The following is a 27,573-nucleotide window of genomic DNA, read 5'->3' as shown; positions in this document are numbered from 1 at the left end:
CGAGAAATTCCTATGTGTGATGTATATTCGCCCGTAATATATGCGGCGCAAATCCCGCCAGCAGCTTCTGACTCTCTCATGAAAAACATGCACTGCTTCTGTTAAAGAATTTCAGTATGAGGTGGATATGACCCGTTCCTTGCAGAGCATCAAATGTAAATTCTAATTTCTACATATACTACATTCTACCTGTACATTTTTAACATTTCGAGTTATAGAAATTAACAATAATGAATGTATTATGAACGAACACGAATTATTGAATAACTGCATAATTATTATTATTGGTAATAATACAAATTAAATTAGTTAAAAATGAACCTAGATTAATAAATAATGTGAAAATCTTTGGCAAAACTTTACTTTAGGGTGACGTAGTTACATGTTTCTACATGTACTTACTATAAATTATGCATAATTACAAGTAACAACCCTAAACCAAACCCTAACCGTAACTCTATAGTAAGTACATGCAGTTAATTAATATTAATCGGTTCTTATTTGAGTAAGTACAATGTAATCTTGTCACCTTATAATAAAGAGTAACCAAATATTTTGCTTATTGTTAATTCATGCCACCTAATGCAGTAACTAATGTTAACAAAAAAAAAAAGATTGTAAATCATCACCAAGATTTCTTATCCCAAGATGTTTTAGTGGCTAGAAAAGGTGACCTGATTTACTTTCAGTGTCTGGTAAACAAAGGTGCAACATCGACCCGGCACGGACAGCCTGAGATCTAGAATGGCGGACTGGAGGTGTGGCTTCTATTCTTAGAAAAGCATTCAAGCCACAATCCTGTCTTTCCATCTGAGTCTTGGGGCTCAGAGAGCTCACCTGATGATGTCGATGTGTCCGTTCTTGGCAGCGAGATGCAGTGGGCTGGTGCCGTTGGGATCAGTCGAGTCTCCGGGTTTGGGCTCCAACAGAGCTGCACACATGTTACTGCTCAGCAGCAGCTGGACCACCTGCAGGGCAAACAGAAGACCATACACACACACAAAAGCCAATTACAGACAGAAACAAAAAGATATACAAGTAATTTGACAGTACCAAAAAAAAGCAGCGTGTGACTCACCCCAACACGGCCGAATTCACAAGCCAGGTCCAGTGGTGTCTTCCCAGCATTGTCCATTATGCAGGGGTTCGACTGGTGCTGCAGAAGCATCTCAGACTGTGGACAGGTAACCAGCTGTTAGTTGCATATATCACTACCATAGCTGATATTGTCATAGTATTTCATTTTAATATAGTAAAATATTAAATATATACACTGCCGTTCACAAGTTTGGGGTCGCTAAGATTTTTAATGTTTTGAGTCTCTTCTGCTCACCAAAGCTGTGTTTATTTGATTAAAAATGCAGTAAAAATTGTGAAATATTATTCCAGTGTAAATCAGCTGTTTTCTATGTGAATATATAGTAAAGTGTACTTTATTCCTGTGATCAAAGCTGTATTTTCAGTATCATTACTCCAGTCTTCAGTGTCACATGATCCTTCAGAAATCATTCTAATATGATGATTTGATGATCAAGAAACATTTATGATTATTATCAGTGTTGAAAACAGTTCAGATTTCTGTGGAAACCGTCATACATTTTATTTCTCAGGATTCTTTGATGAATAGAAAGTTCAAAAGAACCACATTTATTTGAAATAGAATCTTTTGTAACATTATAAATGTCTTTACTGTCACCTTTGATCAATTTAATGTGTCCTTGATGAATAAAAGTATTCATTTTTTTTTAACTTCTTTCCAAAAAAAAAAAAAAAAATTCTTACTGACCCCAAACTTGTGAACGGTAGTGTATATATATATTATAGAATATTTCTAAAAACATGTTATTCCACCTATTTTTACATTTAGCTCAAGAATAAGTTAATCTCAAAATATATATCCAGTGAGCTGTATGGAAATAAAAAAATAAAAAATATTGATATTTAAAAAAATATATTTTATTTCTTGAGTGTTTTATTGTTTAATTTGTGTATATTTTTTATTTGATTTATTTTAAACAATATAATATAGAATTTTTTTGTACGTTATCAATCATAACATGAAAGTAATTAACAGATTACTAATACCAGGATTTTATTGTGCATCCCCAGGGTGAGATTTGTGAAAAAAAGCTGGTTGGGGTTAGAGGATGTTTTTCCTAATCGGGATGCGCTCATACACAACAAAACAAAAAATTAAACTCTGATTTAACATGCCAGAATTAAAACCTGTTTTAGAACACTGCATAGCATGGTTCTACAGGGGTGCTAAGCACTGTTAAACAAAAGCAAGAGCACCCTTAGTTGATACTGTAATAATATCATATTTGCAAAAAATATTTGGCGAACGCTCCAGTGTGTATTTGTGTTTGCGCTCTGGAGAACGTTAAATGTTTCTATTTACAAAGTGTTTTAGCTGCGTTAAGCAATGCAGCCAATCCCAGACATTTCCGTTGATCTCTAGAGCACAGTGGCCAATCAGAGGTGTTTAAGTTAGTCAGAATCCACTCACCGCTCCAGCTTTTTTTGTTCAGTGCTGAGTTCTGCACGTTCGAATCGTCTCATTGTAACAATGTAAATAAGAGATTCAGAGACAGCTTCATTGATTATAATGCGATCTGAATCCTTTTAATTTTTCTTCAATTTGGCTAGCTGTAGTTTTTATGCTGAAATATAGACTTTTTATGGTGTTTGGTGATAAAAAAAGCTGTGCATGGATTAAGGCCACTGGAACCAGGATCATCACGTAACCAAAACGCACAGTGTCATAGAATAATAGCCACAGTATCTACTGAAACTGCCTCTTCACTAAGCGGTAGAAACTCTGACAGAGAAAGAGGTGAAGGCATGTGCGTTTTACTACATGCGTGTGTGTGGGATGATCTCGCTTCAAAGCATTTACTCATCAGGGGCCGGGTTCATGAAACTTTCTTAAGAATAAAATTCTTCTTAACTGCTTTTTTCTTTTTTTACTTTTAAAAACAAGAATATCCCCAAAAAATGTTCTTAAGAATGTTCTCATCTTTTTCCTTAAGATTGTTCTTAAGACAACATTTAAGAAGAATTCATATTCCTGAAAAGAATATTCTTTAAAAACAGGTATTCTCTTGTGCACTGGGTGACATATGCTAATCATTATCACATTTGACATTTCTACTGTATTTTGAAGGAAAAAAAAATTGGAGATATTGCTGGTACAACAAATTTATTTACTAAAGGGACCATTTGCCAAACAACTGATTTGTGTGTTTGTGAGCATTATAATGGAAGTCCTCAGACATCAGGGGCCTCATTTATAAGTGGTGCGTACGCACAAAACAGGCCCTGAAAGAGGCGTACGCCACTTCCAACGCATAAGTTGTGATTTATAAAAACAAACTTGACGGGAAAATTTGTGCACCTGCATGCAAACTCTGACCCATGCGTACGAACATTTTGGAGACAAGCAGTTTGGCGACACTGATGGTGAGCTGAGGGACTGACGGCAGATGAAGGAAAACCACTTTAAATCTTCATTATGAGTCCTACTCATAAATACAGTGCATGTTCATAATAACAGTTTAAATAAATAAAATAATGATTTAAACTATGTTTTACATCTGATATACACATTTTAGATTAAATATGCCATTCTTGAGTTAAGTACTTAAATTACATGAAATCATTAAGTTACAACATTTTTTATATTCTAATAAATAGAAATATTTGTAGTGGATGTGATGCTTTTGAACACTTTTCCTGTGGCACGCTGTGTTTTAATGTTTTAACTACAGCGAGGATTGCTTAGCGCATGATAATAGCAGAACATATTTTCGTGCAAATAAGGATCAATAATGCACAATAAGGCCTATCTGTTTCCATTAAAAATATAAAGCAATTCAAAATACTATTTGGCCAGAGGAAAAGATTGAGAAAAACTTTCTCTGAAATGTATTTTATACTATTTTGATTTATGTATTCAAATATAAGGCCAGGCTAGGCTACTAAATGATTTTTAGCAATGTAATGTGACGGCACATCCGTATCTCATATTTTCCTACAGTCTCGTACCGCTAAACATGGTATCACGTGGATGAATATGCATATGCAAATGACGATATGCATAGTAAAACTAAGCGTTGTAAGCTCCATATATGGTTATTTCGGTTATTTTTGTTAACATCGTCATTGGCTGTGTTCGAAAACTTTAAAAAATGCTGCATTACACGGGAGGAGGGCATCAAGGCACGTCCGAATACAAAGTTAGCTTCACTTCCTGTCTCCTAAGATACCTTCATCTGATTTATTTTTGAAGGCAGCATAGATGTATCCTGCATTATCCCACAATCCTGTCCTTTCCATTCTGTGACAGTCAACTTCTTAGAATGAATGTATCTTAAGAACTTTCTTAACTTCTTTCTTAAAGGGTTAGTTCACCCCATGTTGAAAATTCTGTCTTTCCAAACCTGTAAGAATTATGTTCATCTTCGGGACACAAATAAATATTTATTTGATTAAACTGAGAGCTTTTCTGTCCCCCTATTGACAGCTACGCAACTACCAGTTTGACGCTTCAAAAAGTTCATAAAGAGATCGTAAAACGAATCCATATGAATTGAGCGGTTTAGTCCAAATTGTCTGAAGAGACTCGATCGCTTTATATGTTGAACAGATTTAATTTAGGCTTTTATTCCCATATAAACATTGATCAACTCACACATCAGTTGTGGTAAACGGAAGCTCAAGCATGTTCGCTTGACATGCGAGGACCAATGAGGTTCATTCTCGTGTGTTACGCAGCAGATCTGACCTTCAGCAAGAACTAATGAGGTTAATTCTCATGTTTTGCAGCACGTTTGAACTTCAGTAACAACTAATGTGGTTCATTCTTGTGTTACACAGCAGATTTGAGCTTCAGCAACAACTAATGTGGTTCATTTTTGTGTGTTACGCAGCAGATTTGAGCTTCAGCAAGAACCAATGAGGTTCATTATCGTGTGTTATGCAGCAGATTTGACCTTCAGCAAAAACCAATGAGGTTAATTCTCATGTTTTGCAGCACGTTTGAACTTCAGTAACAACTAATGTGGTTCATTATTGTGTGTTATCCAGCACGATTGAACTTCAGCAACAACCAATGAGGTTCATTCTCGTGTTATGCAGCAGATTTGAGCTTCAGCAAGAACCAATGAGATTTGTTCTCGCACGTTAAACAGGATCGGTTATGCTTCTGTTTATGTTTGCTGATCAATGTTAATTTGTGAATAAAAGCCTAAATTAAATCAGTTCATCATATAAAGTGATCGAGTTTTGATTTGAAAATTTGGACTAAACCGCTCAATTCATATGAATTAGTTTTACAATCTCTTTATGAACATTTTTGAAGCGTGAAAGTGGTAGTTGTGCAGCTGTCAATGGAGGGACAGAAATCACTCAGATTTCATCAAAAAGATCTTCATTTGTGTTCCAAAGGTGAACAAAAGTACAGGTTTGGAACGACATGAGGGCGAGTAAATCATGACAGAATTTTCATTTTTGGATGAACTAACCCTTTAAGATGATTTTCATGAATCCGGCCCCAGGTTCTGCTTCCAAGATGTCAGTATCCATAACAGCATGTTGGATCTTTTATCATACACCGTCTTTGAAGAAGAGTGGGCATGGTGTTGTAGCAGTATGTACTCACTACGTCATAGTGTCCGTGCTGAGCGGCCAGGTGCAGGGGGATCTGCCCCTCATCAGACTGACCGTTCACTGAGGAGCCTGACTTCAGCAGCAACTTCATGGGTTCGGACTTTCCCTGCCATGCTGCATAATGCAGAGGCCGCATCCCTGGAACACGAGAGGAAAGGCTTTGATATTACTGCACTACACATTCCTAAAACATGCATGTAGAGTTAAGCTTGTTTAAGATCATTAGGAAGTGAGATCTAAAGCAATGCAGTACTTTTTTTTTCTGCATTAATGTTTTTCTGGTACCTTTCTGGTCCCTGATGTCAACTAAGGCCTGAGAGTCCAGCAGCAGTGATATAACCTCCACATTTCCATTGAGAGCTGCATGGTGCAGTGGTGAAAATCTGTGAATAACAGACACAAAACATAAACAGGATGTAGATTTTAGGACTGTGCGCCATTCAGAATTGAATTAAGAATGGAAATTGCATTACTAAATTTGAATTGAAGTAACAAACAGGATGTAACTGTAATTTTAATTTGATATACACAATTTATTAGTATTATTCACATTTAAATTGCAGTTGTGCCTTGTTTGCTACTTCCATTCAAATAATCCTATATATATATATATATATAAATCAAACAACCCCTACATCCCGACCTGTTGTTTTGGAGGGTTTCAAGAAACAAACTCCAGCATATTTAGTTGTCAGACACGACTGAAACTTCAAAAGGGACTGGATTCTATGCTAAGATGAAACTAATAGCTTTTTGGCAGCAAACCCACCAGATAGGTTTTTTTGCAAACAGGAATAAAAAGTACCCCATGCCCACAGTTAAATATACTGCTGGATCTTTAATGTTGTGGGCCTATTTTTTCCTGGAGGTCATGGACATCTTGTTCAGATACAGTACATGGTATCATGGATTCTAGCAAATACCAACAGATAAAAAATCAAAAGTAGTCACTGCTAGAAATCTTATAGTGGGCAGTAGCTGGTCCTTCCATCAGGACAACGATCCAAAACAAACATCAAAATCAACACAAAAATAAGTCACTGAGCACAAAATGAAGCTTCTGCCATGACCATCCCAGTCCCCTGACCTGAACCCTACAGAAAATGAGTGGGCTGAACCAAAGAGAAGCAGCACCAACATGGAGTTGAGAATCTGAAGGATCCGGAGAGATTCTGTATGAAAGAATCTCTTTTCAGGTGTTCTCCAAACCAACAGGCATTATAGGAGAAAACAGTAAAGGAGCTCTTATCTAGGCAAAATGAGGTTGCAAAAAGTATTTAATAAAAGGGTGCCAATAATTGTGGCCAACATGTTTGGAGAAAAACATTTATTTCATAATGTGATTTAGCCCCCACTTTCAATTATTTTCCTTCAATGAAAGGCTAGATTTTTGCGAATATTTGAATGAAAGATCAAAACTATAAACGATGCAAATATATATATATATATATATATATATATATACATTTTTTATCATATACCAGGGGTGCAACTGTGTATGTATGTATATACAGTATATGCCTTATAAAGGACTTAGTAGGCATTACAGTCAACCACATATACTTGAATTACTGTATAACTTAGGACTGAAATTTTAAGTTAATACGAGAAGCCTGTGTTTGAGCAAGAACCTCAATCATCGGTGTGCATGTGTCCCTGTTTGTTCAGCTGTTTAGCAAGTGCAGTGGTTCTCAAAGTGATGAGCCCAAGAGCTCACTGCAGCCACTAATTATATATTGTTCATCCAAAGCATCAGTGAAATATTGCATTTTTTTGTTCATTTTAATTAAAATTAATGTTCTGATCTATTATACTATCTTACTGTTATACTTTTCAATGATTCTTAATTCAACTTCTAATACAGGTGATTTTTGTTGCATGTTTAATAACAAACCTTTTCAGGCTGAACGGGACCCCGACGTGAAGCTATAACAACCGCCTCCCTATACATTATCCCGCTTATTACATGGCTACCTACCAAATGAATCAATAAATTGACACAAAATATTGATTTAAAAAGGAGTTTATTGATTTAAAAACGATTGTATTGCTTCTGCTAAAGAAAATAGTCCGTTCCGTCTCTACGGTTGCGTCCATAGCAACACTCTGTTTTTCATGCCAACGGTCTGTTATAGTTCGCAGCGGTCTGTTATCAAGAAATAACAGACCGCATAGTGAATGCTGATTGCTTCAGGCTGCTTCAGGCTGATTCAAGACCCCTCCGCTTCACGTTGGGGTCCCGTTCAGCCTGTCGGGGTTGTTATTCGCTATAACAACCGCCTCGCTATACATTATCCCTTACATATCACACAGCTACGAGTGTGATATTGCGTTTATACAACAGTTCGACGGCACAAGTGTGTAACGTCAGATAAATAAGAAACAATAACGTATTGTCTTTAAAACCCCACCTTTGTGCAGAACTACTTCCTTCCGCCACGGATTCAAATCTCAAATTGACAGTTAACGTTAAAGGGGGGGTGAATTGCTGTTTCATGCATACTGAGTTTTTTACACTGTTAAAGAGTTGGATTCCCATGCTAAACATGGACAAAGTTTCAAAAGTTAAGTTGTACGTTTGAAGGAGTATTTTTGTTCCAAAAATACTCCTTCCGGTTTGTCACAAGTTTCGGAAAGTTTTTTTCGAGTATGGCTCTGTCTTACGTAAGATAGAGCGGAATTTCCTTATATGGGTCCTAAGGGCACTTCTCCGCGGCCGCGCGCGCACTCGCAGACCAGAGAGAGAAGAGAGCGAAAGCAGTACGTTACCTCAAAGCGCTATGCTCGGCTTTTAGGGAAGTCAATGTCACCAAAGAAGTGGGTTTTTGGTTGGCAGGGCAAGACAACCCTGCACAGATTCCCAAAGAACCCAGCGTTAAGGGAATAGTGGATGGAGTTTGTTTTTTCGAAGCATCAACGGAGGTTGTGCACGACTCTTTGTTCCCTGCATTTCGACGATGATTGTTTTATAAACAAAGCCCAGATCGACTTATTTGCAGATCGTCTAATGCTTAAGGATCGAGCAGTCACGGTGAGTAAACTACTTCAAATGTCTCTCTGTGTTGTTGTTAGATCAGTTAGCACAGCTATAGCACACCGCCCACACGGCCCGCCCCCAGCCGCTCGTTTTTTTCCGGAAAGACTCGGTACAGCCAATCTTTCACTTCTAAATATAATAAAACTAAAGACGTTTTGGAGATATGAAGGATGCAATACTACTCTATAGGTACTCAAGATTAACAGGAGATTGAGTGAAAATGAGCATTTCACCCCCCCCCCCCTTAAGCCCAAGCCTCCGTTACTAATTAGAAGTAACGAATGAACGTCGCTACATTGAAGCTTATTGTATTATGTAGAGTAGAGAATTATGACAGAGAGATCGACAAAACGAGTGCATTATATACATTTTGCTGATATTCTTCAGGTCAATCCTTATAGTCATAATCACAAAATTAGTTTGAATGTCCGCTCAGGAAAGTGATATCTTTGTCTTTGTCCTTTTAACAGTTAACCCTCAATTGGTCCTTGGGGTCTATATGACCCCAAGCGACTTTTCTTTAATAAAAAAAAATGGTTCCCTTCATCTCAGTGGAATAAAATTTGGTGACTTTTCCTACATTATCTATCTATACACACAGAAAAAAACTGGGCTTGATTCCGTCGTTCTAAAGGTATGTAAAAAAAAAAGTCACAAATCTGTCCCTTGGGGTCAATATGACCCCACATTGAAATGAATGGGAAAATCGAAGAAAAAATGTTTTTTATTTTTCATTTGTCAAAAAAAATATATAAATCCAGAATAAATCTGAAAATTTCAATACCACAATGAAGTCCTGGTACTAGAGCACAAATGAAATGTGGAACAAACATGACCACTTGCACACACACATGTTCGCGCACACAAACACACACACAGGTCTGACTCCAAAAGAAAGCATTTTTATAGAAATTGACAAATAAAATCAATAATTCCAGCATAAATCTGAAAATTCTCACACATAAATGAAGGCCTGGTACTAGAGCACTAATGTAATGTGGAATGAACATTATCACACACACATATGCGCCCACACACACACAGACACAAATACACACATAGACAGAGATAGGGTGTGACTGCAATAGAGAGCATTTTTACTGAAATTGTGAAATAAAATCAATAATTTCTGCATAAATCTAAAAAATTTCACACATAAATGAAGGTATGGTATGAGAGCACAAATGCAACGTGGAAAGAACATGACTACACACAGATCAAATACACACAGAGAGACAAACAATAAAGATATTATTGCAAATTTATATAGCATTATTGCAATAATAAGACACTTCAAAAGACCTCAAACAACAACAAAAAAAATTCTAAACTTTTTAAAATACATTAAATCAGTATTTTGTCAATGTTTAAATATGTAATTCATAAAAAAGCTATTATTATAAGAGCATTAAGTCACATCCAGAAAAATGAATGGATCTCTATGGGGCCTCTGCTGGAAGTATATGGTAATTACACTTTGTGGCTAAAACTATATTAGCTACAAAAAAACATCTAACCAGCAGATGGCAGAATTATGCATCTAACACCTAGATCAATATCCAGAAACAACTCATAGTTAAATTTGATCATCATTAATGTGTTTTTTTCATAAAAAAACTATATTTCATATGTATGCTAATGGTGTAGTTGAGGAATTTTGCAGTAAATAGGTAAAAAAGTACTTCATATCCCCCAAAACACAGCATTAATGAATAGATGAGAAGTAAACAAAAAAAACATATATTATTTGTATAATTAAAAATGTATATTTTTTGTCCAATTTCTCTATCAATCTCTACGCGAGCAGAGTAGTATGTCCGAAACATAGACTGTAAAAAAAGATGGACGACGCCCCTTCGCTCTCTTCCATTGATGAGAACTGAAGCCGCTAGAGTCCCGATATGGCGCTGACATATTGGAACTTGAGTCTGCGCAGTAGCGATCTCGGGACCAGACATGCGCAGTAGTGAGCAGGAAGTAAAGCCGCGAAAATCAACACTCCGCCCTCACTCTCGCAGAATGCACTCAGGGAGAGTGGATTCTGCACACTTTTTAAAAAAATGATTGCAGTACAACAATAAAGTAAATACAATCTCTTCAGTCCTCCGAAGATCCCGAAAAAAATGTCCGTTGGAGCTTCAGTGACTACTTCGCTCGAGAACCTGTCAATCACAGCTGTCAATCATGACGTTACACCAACGCATCACGTAACTAACTAAAAAACAACTTATTTTTGAAACAGACACTTGAACTTACATCCACGTGATAAAAACGACAGCAAATAAAAGAAACCGCCTTTGGAAAAAAGATATTTGAAGTGTAATTTAATTGTTTAGTTGGTCTCAAGTCCCGTTGAATAACATGGGGAGGCGGGGCTTATGACCTATACTAGGACCAGCCACCGGGGGGCGATCGAGACGTTTTGGCTTCACTTTTCAGGGCTTGTGCGGCACGCTTGGTCCGAAATCATAGAATTCGAAAAACAGTAGGCGAGAAGTACCCGGATGATCTACTACATCCGGCGAGATTCTGAAGTGCGCATACGATGGACACTTTACTATCCCATGATGCCACGGGAGAGGAGTTGTTGTCGTTATATTTGAAAATGGCGGAAAACGGAGACGCGGCTGTTTACAAGTGTAAGTACTTTACAACACACTTTTTGTTTATTTGTGGTTAAATTGTATTCGTTTAACATCATACAAGTAAACGATTGACTTGTTAAAAGTTTAAATAATGTAAATCGAGGGTACAAGTTTGTGAATTGGCTGCAAAATGACAATTTTATCATTATTATTATTGCCGAACAGAACGAGCTAATGTCTGTCAGTTAACACTGTTTTATTTAAACAACGACGTTGTTTCTCAGTTAAATGAGAGGGTTACACAACTTTTATTTTTTAATTTTACAACGATTTTATTTCTTCTTTACCAGTGTTGATATGTAATATGTGTTGGCTACAAAGCAAGCTACTGTTATCAAGTGTAACTTACCTCAACTTGTCCAACATTACTATTAATTTAATAATATAGATTGACCATGGTTCATCACTAATGTTAAATTCTGTGTTGATTTTGCAGGGGCTGATGACCACACCTGTGTTCTTATAGAGTGGCTAATGAAAGAGAGGAAAGAAAAGAAAAGAAAGAGCGACGAGAGGGAGAGGAAAGATTCCTCCAGCTTTTAGAAATTGCTAAAAAAAAATTATAATAAAGAAAACAAATGTTACACACTCTCTTTCCATTTATTTGTTAGTAAGTTCATTTTGTAATGCTGTTTTAGCAAGTTTTATTACAAAACACTTAATTCCCAGGGATTTACAGTAGTTAGATTGTCAGTTGTGAAGTATTTAATATGTGGCATGGAGTAATTAATATTTTTAAAGGGTATTGTGTGTGCACTTATTTTGTTTGTAAGATGTTTTTTTTTTGAAAAGCAAATTGCAGGTATATCTGAAAAATATGAGTGCCACACTGAAGAGAAATATCCACACACCCCAGACACCTTTAAAATGTATTTGCTTTATTTTTGTATATTATTTAACTTTTTAATGGATACAGAATACAAAAGTTTAAAACAAAATCACAAAACTTTGGCAAAAAGTAGTATAATAGAGCTTAAAGCACCACCAAAAGCAAAAGTTTTAAAACTTTTTTTATTAAAGTGTCATCTTGAGGGAAGAAAATGAACGTCAGCAGCTTCAGTAAGGTAACCTTCACAGGTTTCTAAAGATCTAAAGGGACTTTCTTACTAACAATCTCATTTGTTGGGCATCACTTTAAAATAATTTAAAATCTGTTTCTTTAAAAGCATGTGTACAAGATGAGAACTTTACACCCTGGGCAATTTTTGGATTTCCACTTGAATTTTTCCTACCTAAATTTAAAGTAAATAATTTGTAAAAAATTAAGCTCAAATATGTGATATGTAGCTAGAACACCAGCACCTCGATGTCCTTTTTTTCCACCCATGGTCCCAATCAGTGACTGGATGGACTACCGTGAGGGGTGGAGGTCAGCTCCATCTTTAAAATATAGATGAAGAATTGGCGTTGTAGGGCTCACAATCTGTAACGTGTTCATAGTTTATTTTAAAATACGATTTGAATCGACAAGACACTTGTTTTCTGTGTTGGATTATTTATATGTATATGTATTATATGTATATGATCCATTTCTTATGTGTGTGTGTATATATATATATATATATATATACATACATATACACACACACACACACATATATATATCTGAATACTTAGGATGTAAAAGCCTCTAAGTGCCATCTGGAATTTTCTTTTAGTTTGATTATTTTTATCAAGCTTGTATGTTTATGTTCAGTTATTTCACTTTAATGGCAATGAAAAGGACCTATTAATTGTCATTAAAGTGAAATTACTGAACCTAAATAATACAAGTTTGATAAAAATGCTCATTTTAGAAGAATTCTTTTCTTTTAAGTCTTAAGTCTTCATATATACACATGTATGAATGAATGTGTGTGTGTATTGTATCTGACCTCAGTGTGTTACCCTATTGTTCACTGTGTGTGTGTGTGTGTGTGTGTGTGTGTATATATATATGTGTGTATATATATATATATATATATATATATATATATATATATATATATATATATATATATATACACACACACACACACACACACTGTGATATTGCCATCCATGAATGAATCGACAGAGATAAACACGCATATTATTGATTCATTCATGTTTATTCATTGATGGCACTATCACAAGCAAATAAATTACTTTTTCCTTACCAAAAATCAGCCTCTGTCATTGTTCATAGGTTTGTGTGTGTGCGAGCAACTGACCGACGACTCTGAATTGTGAGCACGAACGACGTAAAAACGCAGACGAAAGCGGAAAGAAGAACTAAAAACATTGCTCTGGTGCAGTCAGTGGAACGGGCTCTTTAAATTTTCGCGCTGATGTGACCGCGCATGTTACGTGACAATAACAACATGGCGCATGTAGTACGTCCGGACTCCATTCATACTACCCGTATTCATACTATATAGAACGTACTTTTTTAACGGTCGCGAAGTACGTTCTAATTTAAATGTAGTACCTACTCACAAAGTATGCGATTTCGGACGCAGCTTATTGTTTACAACATTGTTTCGTCTTTTCAATATAAAAGTCTTTGTTACTGACTCACTAATTAAAACGGTCTTTGCTGCCATCTAATGGTGCAACAATGTAACTGTCACTGAAGTCGAAATCACAAACGGACCCTTTCTCAATACCAAATATGGCACATTATTTATATATAATATTACTTATTGATCAATAATATTTAAATAAACAATATAAGCTATTATCAAAAGAATAAGAAGTTTGTACAATTTGAAATAAACACAAGCAAATAGTTCAGTCAAAAGCAGCACTATAGTAACCTACAGGATTTAAATATGTAAGGGATAATGTATAGAGAGGCGGTTGTTATAGCGAATAACAAGCCCGACAGGCTGAACGAGACCCCGACGCGAAGCGGAGGGGTCTTGACAGCCTGAAGGGCTTGTTATTCGCTATAACGACCGCCTCTCTATACATTATCCCGCTTATTACATGGCTACCTACAAAATAAATAAATAATTTGACACGAATTATTGATTTAAAAAGGAGTTTATTGATTTAAAAACGATTGTATTGCTTCCGCCAAAGAAAATAGTCCGTTCCGCGTCCATAGCAACGCGCTGTTTTTCATGGCAACGGTCTGTTATACTCCGCAGCGGTCTGTTATAAAGAAATAACAGACCGCATTCTACATTGGAATTCAGCCAAGCCATGTAATAAATAGATATAAAGTTATGAAACTGCCCTTAGCCAAATCAATTAAGCTAAGCAATTAAGCTAGCCAAATCAATGAAGCAGATGAATAAGACCAAAAATTGACATTTGATATGACCAAAATGAATTATATCTCGTGTTTCTACATAACACTATCTACATAAGAGCCTGCGGCAAATTCCCGAAGGACTGGCCGAGATTACACTGTTCTCTGCGGGAACATGAGCGCTGAACGGCCGCTGAAGGTATGGTGAAACGGTCCAGTGCTGATACTGGGGGAATATCGCATGGCTGGAAAAGGCTCTTAGCCAATCAGAATCAGAAAAATAGTTCTGTATACTTATATTTATATTACGTATGCTATATATAAATAATCTAAATAACATATAGTATATACATACCCATATATATATATGATATAGCATAAACACTGAAAATAAAAACCTATTACACCAAATTAATATTATTATCTATACACATTCATGACAGCTTTACTTTCATAGAACGAATCTGAGTATTTTCTCACAATGCATTATAATGATACAGTATAACATGTCCAGAGTGCAGTAGTGTCCTGTGTTCATAACCCAGTAGTGCAGAAGGTTTTTCAAAGTGGAGAAGACAAAAAGCCCTCATTGGATTTTCTGTCACAGCTCACTTTCTGTGATTGGTGCATGAAATTTGCTGTAACCATAGCTACGGTTGTGAATGTAAACCCTCAGCTCAGAGCAGAATATTAAATTCACAGGAACCCGGTCTGACCAATCTCTTCCTCTCTCACTGGCACTATCATGGAGGTTTGCACTGTGCCACTGCAGAAGAGCTGCTGGGGGATGGGCCAGTCTCCCCACCAAAAGTCCCCCTTTTCCCAGGCTCCACATCTCATGCAATACAATATTCATGTTCCCTTCACTCTGTGGCACTTTCTCTATTAGTGGGTCAGATACAGTAAGCCCTGTCTATTCATATATGCGTGTATGTATTTCTTTCTCATGTGTAGAGCAAGACATAGGTAAACACATATACACACGTCGCCTGACCTACTTTTCTTAATGAGGGAACTAAAGCCTAAGGCGTTCCCTCGAAAAGGAAGCACAATCAGCACTCCTCCATTGACTGAGCAGAATGTCTGATAAGATATTGTTTACAACTATATATATATATATATTAGACGAATTAAACTTGTTAGGTAACGCAGCACTGTTAAACTGCATTTGAGTGTGTTGAAAGTTATAATGTTATTCTATGTGTTAGTTTGTTCGCTATATTAGACGAATGCACACTGCACACTGCATTGGCTGCCTATTAAACATCGCATCAATTTCTAAATATTGCTGATTACTTACAAAGCACTAAATGGTTTAGCTCCGCAGTACTTGAGCGAGCTCTTAATGCATTATAGTCCTTCACGTCTATTGCAATCTCAAAATTCCGGCCAGTTGATAATACCTAGAATATCAAAATCGACTGCTGGCGGTAGATCTTTCTCCTATTTAGCACCAAAACTTTGGAACAGTCTTCCTAACATTGTCCGGGAAGCAGACACAGTCTGTCAGTTCAAAGCTAGATTAAAGACACATCTCTTTGACCTAGCATTCACACAATACATTATAGACTTTTATTACATGGCTTGGCTGAATTCCAATGTAGAATGCGGTCTGTTATTTCTTTATAACAGACCGCTGCGGAGTATAACAGACCGTTGCCATGAAAAACAGCTCCGCTTCGCGTCGGGGTCTCGTTCAGCCTGTCGGGCTTGTTATTCGCTATAACAACCGCCTCTCTATACATTATCCCTTACCTATAATTCAATGTTAGGCTGCATAGATTAGATCAGCCGGAACCGGGAACACTTGCCATAAATCCTGATGTACATCATAAGAAGAATGGCATCTACGCTAATTTTAGTGTCTTTGTTTATCCCGAGGTTTTCCCACAGCCTGCCGGATCCAGGCCGTATCCAGATCTGATGAAGGACCTTCGCCTGGACCCGATGTCAACGCAGTGCTGAAGTGCCAACTAATCTCTCCCTATGGAGGATCCCTTTACCACTCCAGATAAAGCGTTGTCAGGAAAAATCGTTTCACGTACCTGCCCCGAAGTGACAAAATAAAATAAAATTCTGCATCAAAATTTATAAGGAAAGACCAGTACTTTGTTTAGGCTTGGCTTGTAGGGAATTCCAAACCTGCGTATTTTCAAATGCACATAACTATAGAACCCATTCTAAATGCGCATGTGAACGCCATCAGCGTTTCTCACAGGTTCGCGTTTAAAGTCTGTGTAGAGGGAATGGTGTCGTGTTAGCGGCCCCTAATTTAATAACAAATGATGCGACGGAAGCGAATCAATCAAAACTAACTTTAGCTGGAAAATAACTTTATTAAAGAACCGCTATGAAGCCAAAACATTCTCTGTTACCTTAAATTATAAGTTTATCTCTGTAAAGCTGCTTTGAAACAATCTACATTGTTAAAAGCGCTATATAAATGAACATGACTTGACTTGACTTGTCTATATGAGACTAGCCGTAAGATAAATCAACATTAGAATAACATACTAATATTTTAACATTTCATCATGTTGAGCTATATAACATTGAATTGTTTTATGTACATTTGCTCACCTGTCTAATAAAGTACTGTACATGTAGGAGCGGTGTCTCTGTCAAATCGAAGTTAGTCACGGATGTGAAGCTCTTGAAAACGCCACGCTTTTTTCCCAAAGTCTGCTTGCCATGGTCCATAATGTTTGAAAGAAACAACAACAGCGTGCTCATGGAAGCTAGACGTAACGGAGTTGTCCACGTCTGTCACCATGGTTACTATGGCAGTACGAGCCGAAACCAGGGATAATTACATCATTGACAGGCGATAATGACCAGGGATGAGCCATTATTTAAAATTGGAATTTCTCTGAAATTAAAAAACTTTGGTAACTTTTGGGATATTGTAAGTACAAGTAAGTACTGCAGGAAATATATCACATTGGGCAAGTGATTTTTGGATATTTTATTACAAAAATATTACATACTGTACCTTTAAGTAAAATACATTTAGAATGTTACAAAGAATTTTATTTCAAATAAACGCTATTCTTTTGAACTTTTTATTCGTCAAAGAATCCTGAAAAAAATTAAATTTCCTCAAAAATACTGTTTTTAACATTGATAATAATAATAATAATAAGTATCTCTTGAGCAGCAAATCAGCATATTATAATGAGTTCGTAAAGATCATGTGACACTAAAGACTGGTGTAATGATGCTGAAAATTTAGCTTTGCAAATAAATTATATAATAAATTATATTAAAACAGAAAATATTATTACTGTTTTTACTGTATTTTTCATCAAATAAATGCAGCTTTGAGCATAAGAGACATAGGAAACATTAAAAATTGCACTGACCCCAAACTATACACACCCCAATAAATTAAATATATAATATGTATATAAAATTATATCATATTTAGTTAAATGTAATTATAATTTTTTCAAATGTGGACCCAAATGTACATATATACTATGTGACACTGACTCACAAAAGAGACATGAATATATTACACACAGACTTTTGAGTTATCGATACCGGAAGAACAATCATGCCCTCAAGGCACACGTAATCATTTTATTAACACTTTACTGGATTATTTATAACTACCAGGGGACTATATCGAATCATTAAACTTGTCTGCACCCTCTTAGAAATGTCACAGTACTAGCAAGATTTGGCAGCCATGTTAAACAAAAACCTCCTCCAATGGGTTACAGCAGAGCCATGACGCTACAAGTTCTGCAGACTGTATATGACCTCCGCATTTCACTGTTAATTTGAATGGTGTTTGTTCAAATAGAATAAACTGTTGCTCTTCCATCAATGATCTCACACATTTGGTTTTTGGCAGACAAATCAAATTAATCATGGGTAATAATCCAGGCACATCTACTGCTCTACTGGCTCCTCCACCTCTTCAACATTTATCTCCAACAAAATGCCATAAAACGAGAAAATCCTACGTGTCGGTGCTGATAATATCCGTTTCTGAAATATTTCAGCTCTACTGTTTTTCAGTTGTTCTTTCTCTGTAACACTTTCATTTGAAGGCAGTTTCATATTGTTTTATTAAAGGGAGAGGCAGCAAAACGACAGGCTCTTCCTTGCTCATAAATCAAATTTTGCTCCACCATTGCTCCTCTAGTGCTCCCATTTAAGGGAATGATCTCAGATTAGAAAGAACATTAAGCCTCTTATGAGAACACTTATTATCACAAGATGTCTGTTATCTCTATTACCGAAGATAATATGGTTCCCTTTCAGTCAGTCACTCTAAGTTACGTCAATGACTGACGAAATGTGGGTTTCGCTTAGAAGCCTATCACCTTCGAGTTCTACAAAACTAGCCAATGGCAAAACAATGCCTTGGGTCTGCGGAATTTGCATAGCGCAACTCCGCCCCACCGCGTGGGTATAAAAGGAGCTGCGCGGCAATCTCGCATTATGTTTTTGCTTCGGAGCCAAGAGTATTCTTCACTCCTCTGCAAGCCTTTCTGAGTTATATCACTACCAGACGAGCAACTCTTCAGTGCTGTTGGTGTTACGGCTTTTTCCAGGAGTGCGGTTCCACTGAAGTTATTTCAGAGGCTCCTGGGGCATATGGCATCCGCAGCGGCTACCACGCCGCTCAGACTGCTTCATATGAGATCGCTTCAGCACTGGCTTCGCAATCGAGTCCCGAAATGGGTACGGCAACAGGGCACACTCCGAGTACCAGTTACTCAGGCCTGCCGTCAGACCTTCACCCCGTGGTCGAATCTCTCCTTTCTATGGGCCGGAGTGCTCCTTTGGCATGTCAATTGCCTCAAGTTGCTGGCAGTACGTTTGGCTCTGCATCGTTTTCGAACATTGCTCAAGGACCAACACGTACTAGTCCGTTCAGACAGCACGGCGACAGTAGCGTACATCAACCGACAAGGTGGTCTGCGCTCCCGCCGTATGTCGCAACTCGCCTGCCATCTCCTCTTATGGAGTCAGAAGCATCTGAGCTCACTTTGAGCCATTTACATTCCAGGAGAGCTGAATCGTCCCACATCCCGGGGAATGGAGACTCCATCCCCAGACGGTTCAGCTGATTTGGGAACATAAAGAACAGCATTTACGTGAAATAGAAATCTTTTGTACACTGTAAAACCCAACGTTAAGGTAACTAAAAGCATTTAAGGAACTGATTAGCTTAAAACACTTAAGTTTAAAAACTAATATTTATGAATACTTAGGGCTGGGCGATATATCGATATAAAAAATATATCGATATATTTTTAAATGCGATATGAAATTAGACCATATCGCATATATCGATATAGTTCAAATTTGCGCTGTGATCCTTGCTGCCTCCGCTCCTCCTTTTCCACTCTGCGTGCGTGTTTAGAGCATGTTATGTTACGAAAGGCGTATCATGACTACTTCAGAAAACCCAGCACAATAGGAACTACCAGGCAGTGACATAAGTGTACGCTGAAATAAAGTTTTTCACCTCAGAAAAACGGACTTTCTTGTCCTGTCAGCCATTATCCTGTTCTCGTAGCGCACACTCAATTGCACGCGCAAATGCGGCGGCGCGCGCTGTGTATCGCCTCACTGATCAAGTGCAAAAGAAACTACAAGCATGCAACGCCGTTACGTTGTAAATTACACGAAATAAAAGTAATGCAGGTATGATTTTCATTCTATTCACCAGGAGCAGTTTCCATGTTTCATTAACAGTTATTGTTAATATTGTGTATTCACCATGGCAACTGTCGTTTCCATTTTAACCCCAAAATGCCACTATTTTTCTTTGTGTTATTTTTTATATTTTTAAATGACTGTAGTGGCTCATACCAACATTGTATTAACAAAAACTAGTTTGGGACTGCTATTTAATAGCTTTAGCATAGGCCTAATGTTTATTTATTAGTACTAGTCTTTACTATGAGTCATATTCTTACAATTCATGTTAAGTAAAGGGGAAAACTAAGTATATATATATATATATATATATATATATATATATATATATATATATATATATATATAGGTAAATTATAACATGTTTACACAAAATTTGTTTATATATATTCAATGTAAACTTTGATAATCATAATTAATAAATCGCAAATAACAATTCGAAGGGAATAATCGGCAATTATGATTTTTGTCATAATCGTGCAGCCCTAATGTGAAGAAACCTGTTTATTATTTATTCATTTGATTTATTTTGCAACTGTTCACTGAAATAGCTGGTTTCAATAAAACTACTTTTAACATGTCATATTTGGCTTTGACTTTGACTGAATATTTGCTCTCACTTTACGGAAAAAATATCGGGATATATATCGTATATCGATATTCAGCCTAAATATATCGGGATATGACTTTTGGTCCATATCGTCCAGCCCTATGAATACAGTGAACTTATTCCATTTGAGTCAACATTATATTAAATTAAACTATAATACTACTTAAAAGCTTTGTGTACAGTAGCTGGAACTTAATTAAATTGCATAAAACCATTATAATCAGAACCTATAAACTCAAATCATTTACTGTACTTGTACTATTGCTAACTGCTAGTACTTGTGTAATTAGCAAAGAGACTACCACTGTGCTGAAGTGTACACAGCCATTGCTTTTTTTTTTAAAAAGCAACATATAGTCTTAGTGGTATTCGGTCAATCCTTAACCTACCCACAGTCTACTCTTCACCACAGTGGTAACCCCAATAAATCTCCGACATACCAGAAACCCCTTTTAAATTCCAGCATAACAGAACATTAAACATTACTGTCACTTTTGATAAATTCTATGCATCCTTGCTGAACAAATTAATTTCTATCAAAATCTTTTGAACGGCCTACAGTAAATTAATGAGCTTAAATATACTGTTACTGACCTATGCTACTTATCAGACCAATTCAGATATAATTGTTTACCAGAACTCTTGCTCATATGAAAAATGTTTAAACTAAATGTCATCTTTTAAAAATGAGTTGTATGGCTTCAAAGCAACTCGCAGTGTGGCCTTCACTGAATTGATTTGTTTTGTTATATTGATTGGCAGCAATAACAGGAACTTTTAGTATATTAAAAATCTTAAGATGACGAATTGCATGGGAGAAACTGCATAGTTGCAGTTCATGAAATGAAAAGTCATAATTAACTGATTGGGTTTAGACAGAACAATTAAGACTTTACTAATGCTCACTGAGCGTGGTAATGAATTCAATAAAAGAACAGCATCATTAATCCTGCCATTGAGTCGTAGCTGCACAAGCTGTGTGTTTTGAAAACATCAGCAAGAAGCAGGTTTATAAAGGAGGTCATTTTTGATCCGTAAATGCAGTCCGTATTGCACACTGTTCTCTCAACAAACAAAAAATTAACATTATCTGCTGAGCTAAAGCTGTGTGTTTAATTAGAGAATTCTACCATGTGGTAGAAACATAATCATGACATACAGTAATAATGAATCTGTTTTTTTAAACAAATCAATTCAATGATTTAAAGGACATAAAAATCATAGTTTAAATGTCACCGTTTGCTAGCGAAAGAAATGGACACATCTAAAGAAATGGACATTGAACGAATCAATGAATGAATCCGAACGAATCATTTCGGTGAACAAACTCAAAACACACAAATCCTAGAAAGGTGGCGATGTAATTTTCACACCGGTATATAGGGATTTGAATGTGCGCTCTCTTTTCAATTTGCGATCACGCATACTCTGTGTATAGGCCTATAATTTGAGGCATCAGGGAGCCACTTTCAATATGTGCGAGATTGAAATGGCTTTTGAATGTGCGCTCGCTTTTTGTGTAAACTCTGTAAACTCTGTGTACAGGGTTTGACTATTTTACAAGATATTTGTCAATGATGCTTAGCATCTGTTGTGCACCAAATCCTCCGCCGTCGTCTTTTCAGTCATCTCTTCTTACTCTTGTCACGTAATAAGTGAAATCTGACTCCTGCTTCACTGTGCTGCGACTCTGCATCTCATGCTGTATGGAGCAGAGCAGATGCTTTTAAGTTAAAAATTGTAGCGTAGTGTCCATTGTCCAACGGAACTAAATGGTTTTTGCTTCTATAAATCTATTTCCGCGGTGAGCAAGTTATGAAATCGGTGTAGCCTACAGCCGAACACGGTAACACCGGTTATACAGTCTATCGCAGCAAGCCTAATCCTATGATGAATCTGTGAGGGAAATTTTTAATTTTTAATAAAACAACTAACATCCCTTTTTCTTGCAGGATTAACATTTAATGCTTTTGCAAACTAAATGTCCCCAACACTTGGCCAAATTGTGTCTGGATGTGTGCTTTGAAATAGAAAAAAAAGAGGAAACAAAACTAGATGCTGTCTAAATATAACAAAGCTAGACAGTTGTCTGAATATATATATATATATATATATATATTTAACTTTATGACCCTAGCATCAAGCTTTTACCAATGAACAGAGAATTATACATAAGAAGAACCAATCATATTAGAGAAAATAATGTAATGAATCAAGTCTCCTTTGCCCTAACACTTATTCTATAAAAACTGTACTCCTTTGGTCGAGGGGAATTCTCTAAAATTGGTCCGAGATCCTCCCGGACGTGATTAAAGCATATTCAAAGGCATTGTCTGGAGTCTGTCTGGTTACTGCTGCGCAGCAGGTCAGTGGAACAGAGACCTTATTCCCAAGTGATAGTGTTCATAGGAGGCCAGACATCGTCCGACTCAGCAGACGTCGCCAGTAGATATGCTAGACAATAAATGTCGTCAGTAGACGTTTTGGGTAAATGTCGCCAGTAGAGGTCCCAGGGTGAATGTTGCCAGTAGACATCCCAGATGGACTTAAGTCAGCTGCATGGGGGAATTTCAAAATCCTCAGCACCAAAACTGAATAAACCCTCAACTTTATATGTATGTTCTGTAGCTCAACACTATCATGTGTGGGCAATTCTAGAATTTCAGTCTTACAGTAGCTTCTTACCTGAAATGAACTGTTGTGCCTGAGAGAAATATTTATTGCTTCAAAAGCGAGGTTAGATTTTTTTAGGGGGCTGACAGCTAGATTAATCTGAGATTTTTATGTGGGCTGATATGAAAGACGTGGACAAAGCCCCCCTAAACAATGTCTAGGAACCCTATGGCTAGACAGACCTTGAATCCACCTGGAAGAAATGGAGAAACAGGTTTGGTATAATCCATAGTCAATTTAAAAGCTGGTATGGTACGTGGCTTAGAAAGTTAGACAGAAATGTGTGAGATGCAGCAGGAGAGATGACATGGTAAGATTATCCCTGTGAACATAGCCTCACAGCAGATGGCAGTCGTGCTGCAATGTTTGTCAAGCTCATTTCAGATAGAGCTTATCTTAGAATCCAATGAAAGCCTGCTATTTTGCTGTGGCTCTGCTGGGCCTCAACTCTGACCGCAATGAGAGTGTGTATTTGTGTGGCTGTCAGTGCCAATGACCTTCACACTGAGTGCCTGTGGCACCGAGACGCACTGCCTTCACAAATCTGTCTAAAACATTGTCACAACAAGCCTTTAAATCAAGCCTTAGTGCACGCCCCATCTAAAAGCACCTTTGTTTTTATTGTTCCAGCAGACACCCACCGGAACTTTCTACTACAGGGCTGAGGATCCTTCTTTCAGCATCATGCACCTGACATCCCTCACACTGTGCTCCTGCTGTTTCTCTCATGCTCCCGATCAGGCCCGGTTCCAGAATCAAATCACTAAGGGTGCTTCTGAAATTACTGAGGGTGCTCTAGTAAAGTAAAGATGTAGGCTAAGCAACGGCTCCACCATAGCAGCATATAGTGAGACATTTAAGGCTATTTACAATTCATCACTTTTACCAATAATTGAAATAGAATTTCAAAAATATTTTGCTATGAATATTTTTTCTATTAATCTATTAGTCTGCCTTTACATTGCTTTAATGCTTCTCTATTTTAATATGTCATTAATCTGTCCCATGCAGAGTAAATCCAGTATTTATATGTAGATGTCACTTCCAGACTTTGCAGCATGCAATTGGCCGTCGGTCCTCTTAGCAGTATGAAAAAACACTGTCGCTTTGTCAGTTCCTCACAATCTCACAAAGTTCCATTACAATCAATGAAGCTGCCAAAATGCACATTAAATCTCTTACTTACATCGTCTCTATACTTTGTTTGTTAATTAGATTGTTAATTGCGAGCCTGCATAACTCAGCACTGAATAGCACTGAATCTTGTGTTTTGAGTGAGGAGTGGATTCTGAGTAACTTAAACACCTCTAAATCGTTATAGCGTTCAAGAGATCAACAACTATGTCTGTGATTAGCTCCATTGCTTACCGTTGCAAAAACACATTGTAAATATATACATTTGACGTTCTCGCAGCACGAACACAAATATGCAGCATTCGCCAAATCTGTTTCGCCAATATATTATTATAGTATCAACTAAGGATGCGCTTGAGGGTGCTACTCCCGATGCATCTCAAAATGCTCTGAAAAAAACTCTAAAACATGGCAAAATAAAAAATGTGCTTCATCTAAAATTCATTGATTTTATTAAAAAAATTATTTAACATTAGTGAATCACCCTTAATATGTAAGGTTACTAACCTAGAAATCTAGACGAACCCTAGCGGCAGCAACATTTATTTTGCAGCCAGTGTAGTCTAGCAACTAGACTAGCTGTGCAACTAGCAACTAGCTCGTTGACTTTCGAGCTGGAAAAACCAAACTCTAGTCAGGCCAATCACATCATGTATAGAGTCGGTGGGCGGGCTTTAAATAATGACGACAGAGTTTACATTTACATTTAGTCATTTAGCATTTTGTCCAAAGCGACTTTCAAATTAGGACTAAATTACGCGAGTCATCGTGAAGAGGCAAAAAACAACGCAAGAAGTGCTCAAAATACTAAGTTCAGGCATTATTCAGAGTAGCATAAGCCCGATAAGCGAGGATTTAAAGGAAAAGGAAAGTGTTTTTATTTTTATTTTATTTTATTTATTTTTTTATTTAATTTTTTATGAGGTTAAGTGCTCACGGAAGAGATGGGTTTTCAACTGTCTTTTGAATGTTGTCAGGGATTCTGCATTCCGGATGAGGGTGGGGAGATCATTCCACCAGCATGGAATTGTGAATGAGAATGTTCTGGAAAGTGATTTTGTGGCTCTCTGTGAAGAGTTGTGACGGTTCCGTGTGAATTCCCTGCTACTTGAAAACAAAGAAGAGCTGCTGGTGGCGAACAGCGGTCTTTCGAATTGGCTTTGTCCGTGACTCTGGAGGACTTGGAGTTAAGCTTTTCTTTGAGAAAAGAACGGCACTTAAGTCATTCTTAAAACAGGAAGATGTGTTCGTAGTTTTGCCGGCCAGATACGGCAAAAGTTTAATCTATCAACTAGCACCGCTATTGGGAAAACACTCTGGTTGGTTGGTTATAGCGCTGTCCTATTGCATGCAGAGCGAATTTGAAAGACAGCCGTTTATCCCGCCCCTCGGATTGAGCCCTGACAATGGTGAGTTGCCAGACCTAACATCTTGATGTAGGTCTGGCTTGCCAGGCTATAAGGTTACACCAACAAAACTAAAATTAGGGGTAAGATCAGGTAGAAATAGCATGACAATTGCAGGTTACCTGACGTGAATATAGATTCAAATAAAACAATAATAATAACAATAACTTAGTAAAAACTTTCCCACATCATGCTATAGGCATGAGTCATATTGTTATAATGTATTTTTTAAGAGATCAGCATTACAAAGTTTATCTCCTGCATGAAAAACAGGCAAAGCAAATCCCCAAAGATTACATTGAATGTCATTAAAACTTATAACATACAGTAAGCAAACCTAGAAACACCCTAACAACCACAAACCACCTCGAACCCCTAAAGCAGGGGACACACATAATGACTAGCTGAAATATTCTAAGACTGAGCTGAACACACTTACAGACTGTTTCCAATGACTGGAGCAGATTTTAAACTCAGACTGTGAACACAGACTGAACGCAACTGTCTGACTCGGCGCGTTTGGGCATGATCAGTCATAAGTATCAAATTACATTCATACATTCAGCTTAAAACAACTGACTAAATAACACCCTAGCAACCACCTAAAACACCATTGCTACCACTTAGCAATGCCCTGGCAACCACAAAGAGTACGCCAAGCAATGCCATAGAGACCACCCAGAACCCCCTAGCAATTACCTAGTAGCACCCTAGCAACACCTAGAACACTATAAAAACCACTTATCAATGCCATTATCGACCTCAACAAATACTATGACAACCACCTAGAAATGCCCTAGTGACAACCCAGAACCCCCTAGCAAATGCATAAGTAACACCCTAGTAAACACCTAGAACACCATTGCAACCACAGAGAAAACTCTAGCAACCGCTTAGCAATGCCATTGTGATCAATCGCCACAATATCTTTAGCCAGGTAACTTGTTATGCCGTCTGTTATTTCGCATTACCTTCATGAAGATTTGTCATAGGGTATGGAACTTTCTAACACTTGAGCAATTGAAGTTTGCTTAGATGTCAGTCAGTGTGTTTATCAGTGAGCTTTTGGCCATGCATTCATCATAGATTTGTCTGTGATACTTCTGCAGGTGTTGATACAGGTTTGTTGTGTTGCCTCGCAAGGTCGACACAGACGTTTGTCAGGTTTTACAAAGTAATTGCCTTTGAAGTACCTCAGAACGTCGAAATCCAAAATAATTCCAAACATATGCTGTGCTTTTTTTTTTTAGGTACCAAGTCATCTGCAGGATTTTTCTCTTCTACAAACACACTTTGTTGTGGAGTTGAACTGCTCTCATTTGCACGCATCTTTTCCAAATTACGTTCTTGCCCCCTATTGGTAAAAACGATTAATCTTGCAACCCAAGTGACCACCCAGAACCCTCAGCAACTGCTTAGCAACACCCTAGAATACCAAAGCAACCACTTAGCAATTCCCTAGCAGCCAGAAATGTCCTAGTTACCACCCAGAACTCTATAGC

The 27,573-nt window shown here is 37.2% G+C and overlaps 1 protein-coding gene across 22 annotated transcripts in view; it reads right to left on the bottom strand.

Moving 5' to 3' along the window:
* The window catches only part of caskin1 (CASK interacting protein 1), a 102,221-nt gene that overhangs the window by 20,116 nt on the left and 54,532 nt on the right, over positions 1 to 27,573 (bottom strand). For all 22 annotated transcript variants that reach the window (XM_079888453.1, XM_079888435.1, XM_079888451.1 and 19 more), the window contains exons 3-6: positions 5,956 to 6,053; positions 5,663 to 5,808; positions 1,079 to 1,174; positions 838 to 968 (exon numbers count right to left, since the gene is read on the bottom strand). In XM_079888453.1, the coding sequence (XP_079744579.1) occupies positions 838 to 968; positions 1,079 to 1,174; positions 5,663 to 5,808; positions 5,956 to 6,053 (471 nt within the window). The remainder of the gene's footprint in view (positions 1 to 837; positions 969 to 1,078; positions 1,175 to 5,662; positions 5,809 to 5,955; positions 6,054 to 27,573) is intronic.

This window comes from Squalius cephalus (assembly GCF_949319135.1).
Source record: "Squalius cephalus genome assembly, chromosome: 1".
Classification (NCBI taxonomy): Eukaryota; Metazoa; Chordata; class Actinopteri; order Cypriniformes; family Leuciscidae; genus Squalius; species Squalius cephalus.
The sequence above is the reverse complement of the archived record's forward strand: the minus strand, read 5'-3'. Positions and strand labels throughout refer to the sequence as shown.